This window comes from Pyxicephalus adspersus, chromosome 5 (assembly GCF_032062135.1).
Source record: "Pyxicephalus adspersus chromosome 5, UCB_Pads_2.0, whole genome shotgun sequence".
In the NCBI taxonomy this organism is placed as follows: Eukaryota; Metazoa; Chordata; class Amphibia; order Anura; family Pyxicephalidae; genus Pyxicephalus; species Pyxicephalus adspersus.
The window spans coordinates 69,624,584-69,633,340 of record NC_092862.1 but is presented as its reverse complement, the minus strand read 5'-3'; the positions used below and the strand labels follow the sequence as shown (position 1 = coordinate 69,633,340).

The 8,757-nt window shown below is 33.9% G+C and overlaps 1 protein-coding gene across 1 annotated transcript in view; it reads right to left on the bottom strand.

The window, feature by feature from the left end:
• Positions 1 to 462: 462 nt before the first annotated feature.
• The window catches only part of LOC140331106 (cadherin-9-like), a 90,637-nt gene continuing 82,342 nt past the window's right edge, over positions 463 to 8,757 (bottom strand). The window contains exons 9-12 of the mRNA XM_072411845.1: positions 8,452 to 8,573; positions 4,661 to 4,778; positions 4,316 to 4,567; positions 463 to 1,400 (exon numbers count right to left, since the gene is read on the bottom strand). Coding sequence (XP_072267946.1) covers positions 919 to 1,400; positions 4,316 to 4,567; positions 4,661 to 4,778; positions 8,452 to 8,573 — 974 coding nt within the window. The 3' untranslated portion in view covers positions 463 to 918. The remainder of the gene's footprint in view (positions 1,401 to 4,315; positions 4,568 to 4,660; positions 4,779 to 8,451; positions 8,574 to 8,757) is intronic.

The following is an 8,757-nucleotide window of genomic DNA, read 5'->3' as shown; positions in this document are numbered from 1 at the left end:
GTACATGTAGGTACAAGTATGTTTTGCATTTTATTGAGTTTGAATGACACAGCCAGACAGCATAAGGTGCAGTTTTTGTTTTTGTTTTTCCTTTATGAGCAGTGTTCTGTTGCTGAAACAGGACATGGAGGAAAACAAATACAATGGAACATGGCCTTTTGAACCCTGTCCGACCCTGAGCTGCCATACAACATAAAAAAACAGGATCCTGAACAGTGGTGTGGGTGGCATTGACCTACAGTAGACTTCTGCAGCTGTACAGTGAAACAGGACATGAGAGAAAACAAATACAATGGAGGGGTGCCCCTTACAAACCTGTCTGAACCTGAGATGCTATGCAACATACAGTGCAAGGATGCTGAATAGTGGTGTGGGTTGCAATGATTCAGAGTGGGCTTTATTTACTTGGAAAAAAACATTTTGTGTGTGTTGGCAAGGATGAAAATATAACCACAATTTTGTGTTACAGTAGCACTTTTATTACAAATCATCTTTATTTCTCAAAATACAAAAATATAATTTTACATATATAAAAATAGAATGAACAAAGAATCACACACTCTCATTCAATAAATAACATAGTAAATATTTTTTTAAAATAAAAGTTATCCATATCTCTGTTTTGGTTTAACTTTTTAACTAAATGCTTGTACACTGCATGATTTATGGTAAAAAGGAGGGTTTAACCAACTAAATGATATCAGGTGAATAATAGATATTTTGTTAAAGGCACACAACAGGGTTTTAACATGGTTTTTAATACAGTACACTTTTTCAAAATGCAATTCTGTTATTTACTTGTTGTCCTAAGTATTAAGGGTAAGAAAATAGTTATGAACATATGTACAGCATTTAAATATATGGATTATGTTACGTACAGCAATTGTGGTTACTAGAAAGATATCTGCACAAGCATTATCAATCACTTTCATCACCTCCGTATAAATCTGCCAGCTTTTTAAATCGTGGCCCCCACTCATTAAGATATCGATAATCTTGATTTTCCTCAAGTGCTGGTGATTCCAAGGAGCTTAGAGACCCAGCAATAGAATCATTTCCTTCATAAGCGTATGTTGCAAGAGAGTCATAAGGAGGTGCAGTTGTGTCTGAATCATTTTCTTTCAGTCTTTTTTGAATAAAATCCTGCACATCAACATTTTCCCACATAGGAACTGCTCTTTGTATGTGGAATATAGTATCAGGAATGATATCTCTTCTAGGTTTATTTTCCTCTCTGGCTTCAGGATTTCTTAATGCACCAATATCAAAAGCTTGAGTATCCTCTTCACCTCCTCCTTCATCATTATAGGTCACAACATTATCTCGCACATCATCCTTTGATACTATTAATGGCTCTTTTTTTCTTTGCCTCTTTAAAGCTGCAAAGAGGATGACTAAAGCTAAAATGTTAAAATAGAAAAGAAAACTTTTATTCACATAAAAAAAAAAGTAACCAACATCCATTGCCAGGATGACACTGATTATTTATTTTAATATTGATAAACAGATTAACAATATGAAATATCTAAGATTTTTTTACAAGTTCAAAGGATAAGTCCATGAAAAGAAAAATGTCACACATGAATAGGCTGAAATTTTGAGATTTTAATGAAGTAGTTTTAAATGATTGCCATACCCAATTGGTACCCAATTACCCAAAAAAAAGTATTTTATATCAAACTGTGTTTATACTTGTGAAATTTCATGCTTATGTTTCAGGGTTTTTTACTCGTTTACTTAGGGGAAATATTAGAATAGAAGGTGCTGAACTGTGACAGTTTTTTAGGGTGGTTCAACTGCACTGGTCCAAACATTTTGAATGGCCTGAACTTGAACACTGTTTGATCCAGTTGGGAAAAAAATGATGGCTTGTTCTAGCCTCTGAAAAGTAACTACAGCAGCTAAATGAACCAAAATGAATAGGAAGACCACTAAATGTCATAAAAACATTGGGCTAATGTATAAAAGGGCTTAATGTGTACAGCAGTGGGAGGGGTTATTGTTGAGGCTTAGAGGGCAGAGAAAAAACACCTTCAGTTTACAATTATGTGGAATTTATTATTTTCTCACAATGATAATATCAGGTGTTGGTAACACATGCACATAATACACTAAATAAATAGCAGTGCTCTTTTATAACGATATAAATGGTATAACTACAAATATATACACCCCAAGTTGTTTTCACAATGATGATAAAATAGCCCTGATTTATTAAAGCTCTCCAAGGCTGGAGAGGATACACTTTTATCAGTGAAGCTGGGTGATCCAGCAAATCTGGAACGGATTTATTTAACCACCTGAGCGATAAGCCTGACCTTGGTACGGGCTTCAAAAAGTTACAATTATCGATAAACCCGAACTTTTCTCACTGTATTTTCATACAGTGAGAAAAGTTCGGGTTTATCGATCACTTACCTGGTCCCGCTGCGATCATCCATCGTCGTGTTCCAGTGTTGTCCTCCAGCGTCGGGTGTCCTCTCCAGGAAGAAGAAGCCGGCCGGCTTCTTCTCCCTCCGTGCGTGTACGTCAGTGTACGATGACGTCGGCACGTGTGCGGGAAATTCAAACTGAAACTCATTCAAACACATTTTGTATTGGATTGAATACAAATTCCTGTATCCAATCCAATACAAAATAATTCAAAATAAATACAAAGTATGTAATTGGTAAATTCAAACTCTCATTTTGTATTGGATTGGATACAGGAGTTTGTATTCAATCCAATACAAAATGAGAGTTTGAATTTTGTTCTCATTTTGTATTGGATTGAATACAAAGTCCTGCATCCAATCCAATCCAAAATAACAGAAAATATATTTATGTGGTTTTGTCTATAGGTATGTGGCGGACACTAGGGAGGTGTTTTAGAAAAATATATTACTATACAGTATACCGAATTATCGCATTTTCAGTATTTTTCATTTATTTATGTATTCTTGTTTAAGCTGATTTTTTGTGTCTTTAATTTTATTAAAAGTATTTTTTTTTTACATGATTGTGTGTTTCAAACATTTTTTATATTCAAGATATCTACTAGAACCCTGTTCGGACATATTTCTGTAAGTTACAGGTCTACAATTAAAAAAAAAAAATTTCATGAAAAACTGTAACGCTTTTGGAACAGAAATCTAGACCAGTGTAATGCCCAGGTGCTTAAAGTCATTTGCTAGCAAATGTTCTCAATCCTGGACCAGGTCCTCTCCAGGTTTGCTGGAAAATGAAAGTGTATCATCTCCAGCCTTGGTGAAATTTGATAAATCATGTCCAATAAAGCAAAAACAGCCCTACTGACAGCAGAAGTCAATTCAGGTACAGGAGTGGGTTTATATTGTGGAGACCCCAGCTTTATTATTACACTAATAACACTAATAATAGTCCCTGTCTAATACAAACCCTGACTGTTCTAAATATCCTGCAACTAAAATTACTCTAAATTACAACCCGTAGTTCCCACAGCAGTAGAAATCAGCAGGCTTTTTCCCCCTAAAGCACCACTATCACAGGACCAAAATTTACCTGAATTTTGATGAAAACCTGAACCAAACCAAAAGACCAATATGCTGGTCAAATTTGAAACTATGTGTGCAGGGAAAAGTATGGAATTTTAGAGATGGATTGTGTTAGAGTGTATAAAATATGTAAGAATCTGGGTCTGAATCAACCTCATCAGACTTCACCAATAATTACCATATCTTTGCTCACAGTCCAGTAGCTCCAGCCCACTGACTCTGCCTCATATGGTCTCCCAGAGAGACTTGTGAGAATACCATAATCACTATGGAGCCGGAAAAAAAAAACACTTCCTAATTTTTCAGCTTTACTAACAATCCTTCAAACTATTTATTCCAACTACATTTTGAAATATGGGTTATATGCAGTAGGCAGATCTGTAAAATATGTGAAGTCACATATAAAAACGTAGAGACTAATACTCAAGCACAAGGATATACATATCTATGTCATTGGGGGCAGGGATCGTATTCCACAATAAAGGGTTGATTTTGGATAATGATAAAGTAGTCACTATTGGAGTTGAAGATAAATAAAAAGATTAAGGGGTATAGTGTGATTTGTTTCAGGGGTAATTAACACTTTTAAGCAAAGAATTTACCTAATATGAGCATTACATATGGTGATAAGACTCCTTTTACTCTAAAAAGAAGGAGCCATAAGATGACAACCCAAAAGCAGGCAAATATAAAATAAGGTCGAATCTTTCCATAGATCATTTTCACCTCTCACTAATACCTACTTGTTATCAATCACATTTATTAAAACACTGCAAATGATTTTTACATCATAAGTAACTTACTGAGAAGAATCAGGATACAAAGTAAAATTGCAATCAATGCTCCAGTGCTCAATCCAGCTGGAAGTAAGAAGGCCTCTGCATTGCATGACAGCACATTTCCTTTCTTGTCGCAGGCACATACTTGTATGGTTAATGTTTCAGTGCTACTTTGAACTGGGTAATCATTGTCAAAAATAATTATTGGCAAAGTATATGTACTTATTTTATGCCGACTATATCTATTTCTCTTTGTAAGGATACCTGCAGTGTTGTCTGTAATTTAGAACAAAGAACAATGTAGTGGTTATTTCACAGACAAAAGCAGCAAATATAGTCCGGCAAACATAAAAGCTAAGCTTTACTTACCTTTATTGTCTAGGACTGAAAAGTTTGGATTGATAGAAAATTCTGGAACCATTTCAAAGAAAAATGTATGTCCCCGAAGAGGTTCATCTTTGTCAATTGCACTTATTGTTTGAATAAGCTGTGAACAAACACACATTTTATGAATACACGTGAAGCCATATACCCTAATAAAGTTAATAGGTTTGTACCATCAAGGAGGTAGATTTTCTAAAACAAATCAGAGACATTTTTTTCTTGCACTTTCTTTAATTAATGGTACAAAACTATATTGGAATTAGAAAACATCAACTCTTAGACTGTAAACATGTTTTAGTAAATGCTATGATTTATATTTCTTGCTAAGATTAGGTCATCATTTATTTTTGGACTAAGATTGTTTGAGGCATGACTTTCTTTAATTGCTTGTTTCAATGCTTTAGAAAAAAACACACACAGTGGGATGTGTTAGGCAGACAGTAACTTTTAGCTTGATATTAAGTCAATAATACCTGACTAATTACTAAGATAGAGCAATAAACTAAAGGGAATAATTAACCAGGAATGCATCTGACTGAATATATAAGTCTTAGAATAATTACACACATACCGTATAACTATTATACCATCACTTCAGTCCCATGCTGGCTCTATATTTTGTGAAGTAATCAGACCAAATGAGGAAATGATGAGAACATTTAGGTGAGGTAAACACTTATGATTTTCCAGTGATAGTTGAGGGTTAGAGGGATTTTATGTAATGTATGTGTTTATTTATGTAGGAAATGTTTTTTCTGTTTTTAGACTGTAGAAGAAAGGCTATGCCTGGCGATGAAAAAAAAAGTAGATTATAAAAGTTAGGCAAGTAAAGCGGAACTAAAGTTTAAACAATTAATTGCAAGCAGACAGGCTGTTTATTGCAGAAGAGACAGGCACTGTCGCTTCTTAAATAAAATAAACCTACTTACCTGTTCACTCACCTGTGTATGGTTTTTTAAAAAAACCTACCTCTCTGCTTTGGGGGGGGCAAAATCTTCACCTGGTCTTCTGGATCTTTATATAGAATGATGTAACTGTTCATTCATTCCCAGCAGCCAGCTATGCTGGGATTGTACACTAAGCTGTGAATATGTAGCTCAGTGTACATTATACATAGGATTGGACCAGGCAGGTTAGTTTTATTGCGGGAGGAACATTGCCTGTCCCTTCTGCAATAAACAACCTGCTTGCTTGCATTTTTTTTTTTTAATGTACACATGTTACACTATCATTTCTCTTTGGTTTCTTTTCTGAAAGCTTTGCTGTTTATGGTGTGGATAAATTTGTGGTGAAGCAGAATGAACTTCGTGCCAGTGCCGATACTATTTAAACTCCCCACCAGACGGAACAGGAGGAGCCACCTATTGTAAGTGACTGCCATGAGGAATCCTGGGTGAAGGAGTATGCAGAAGTTAAGAGAGGTGCTTACTGATCACTGTAATATGTCAGACATTTTGAGCATGTTCTGACCGTTAGTATTGTACTGAGGTCATTTGTTCTGGTGAGTGCATTTATTACATCCATTCTGGTAAGATCCTGTCAGTCATTCATTTGAGTTATTACAGAAAAAAGATGTATATGAGGATTTATTACCTTTTCTTGAGATTTCATCTCTCTAGTAAAATGTATTGACTTTTTTAGCACTGATATAGTATAATATTATTTCCAGAGGTTGTCACTTCCCTATCAGGCTGCTACTATAGTTTCTTTTATTGATATATAATTATATATATAGTTGGCTGTATTAGTAATACTGCTTTTGTGATTCTGTGCCTTTGATAGTAAACAAGTCTTTCACCTTTGTCAGCATCATCCTTAGGGCAGTAAATATAATATTACTTCAACATAAAACTTGGGCATTAATCTGCTAAGACCCTTAACATTAGGTGGAAAATAAATAAGGACCTTGGGCTGACAATTTATTCTGTAATTTTTGCTTTAGGGCAACAGAGTGATTCTACTATCTCTTTAGACCCAAAAGGAAGGTTTAACTATTCTTTGTCAGGAATCTTGTATTTGATGTACCATTTCAAATCAAAAGGAATATATATCAAAAAAATAAATAAATAATAATATTACCAGTGTGTGTAGGAAAGGGGACACATTGATTTAGCTACTGATTGTGTGTTCTACATTTTAAATGTAATTAAAGATAAACAGATAACTACACTGGCAATGTGTTTATGGGAAAGTAAAGCACATACTGTGTGTAAACATTGGGAAATACCTGCTGCAGCAATAGAAAATCTAATAAAGTGAGTATTAGAAGCAATATTTATGGATAAATATTTTGAAGTGCTGCATGTATGAAAAAGAACAGACTTTAGCAATGTTGATGGAAAGATTTTTCACAGCTGAATACAAAAACCGCTTTCAATCTCTGAGAAAAGGGAGCATTCAATCTCTCATCAAAAAGAATATTTCCTTTATCAAAATATATATTTTCCACAGCTGAACACCATGAGAATGCTGTTGTGTGGTAAAGAATATTTACCCATGAATTCCTTCTAAACACAGTGGATATGATTTCTTAACTGTAACTGTAACTAGCTTGACTTTATATCAAGTACAAAGCAATTATACACCATGAAAGCAATACTTAATCGATATAAAAACATTTATAAATAAGTCATATACCTCAATCAATGATTTGTCTTGGGTTGTAATGTGCACAACACGCTTGTGGCTGCCATATTGGTGCCAATACTCTCTAGTGAAAAATTAGGTATTGCAAATGTTATGTGCTCATGTGCTTAAATCCTATTTCTCTGGAGCTATCTCTTTCTGCTAACATCCATTTCTTTCAACTGCATTGCCATAGCTAATACAGAAACCTAAACCAATATGTTCAACTTAAAGCAACTGTAGGGATTGTTCCCTTTTTTTAAAAAAGACAAGACGCCTTTTTTGTAAAGTTTATGATATTTGGTTGATCACCCCTATTAAGCAACTAGAAATAAAAATCAATAGGTCAATTTACTAAAGAAATTTGGTCTGTTTGCTACTTGCAAAGTACATTATCAGCCAGCAATGTTTCCCTTAGCTTTGTGAATTCGCTGAAATTTCACTTTGTCCAATTATTAAATGGTCAGCAGGACTTCACTTTATCCACTATCCACTGTCAAAAGCAGCCTGATCCACTACAGATCTTGGTGGAGTGCTTTTGTAATCTAATAATATACGCATAGCAATCACATTAAAGCACATATGAAACAAAAAACACATTTTATGATGGCTGTCTTTTAAAGGGAGTTTATTGTTAAGGATTATAAAAAAATAATTATTTTAACCAGGTAACCATGATCTGCAATTTCAGTGTGTAGTAAACATATGCAATAAATGTTTATCTGTAAAAATAATTTTACATGTGCATCATTTCAATAATATAAAAGATTAGTGTAAACTTAAAAAACAACCAAAAGTTATAATATTAGAATTTATTATAACAAATTATTTTCCTTTTACTATTTTTGTTCTAGAACAAGACAATACAAAAGGTCATTATTGCACAGTAGAGGATAATCTATAACCTTAAATTCTTTCATATAAAGAGTACAAATATTGGTTCACCAACCACAGATAAAAATATACAGTTTAAGATTGGTAATTTTATTTTCATATTTACAGTTATCACATATAGAAGAAAACTTTACTGTCAATGGTAAAAATTCACTTGGCAGGGAATAGATGTACATCATTCTAAAACAAAGTTTTTGGACATACAGAGCTATTTTTATGTACATATCTCTTTATTGACTTTCAGTGTTCTAACTTACCTGACCCGGCTTTGCATTTTCACATACAAATGTATCATAGTGTTGAGCAAACTCAGGCGCATGGTCATTAATGTCCAGTATTTTAATGTAGGCCTGTACATTTCTACTGAGTCCGGGATTTTCTACAAAAGTAATAAATGAATGAATACATTATTACTACAAACATTTTTTACAATGGAATTAATTTACCAAGGAATATGGGCTGTTCACTTAAACAGGGATCCCTTTGCAAAGGATATTTTTATATAAACTCTGCTGGCTTCAATCATTTATTCATGTGCAGGCACAAAAAGAAAAAACAAAACA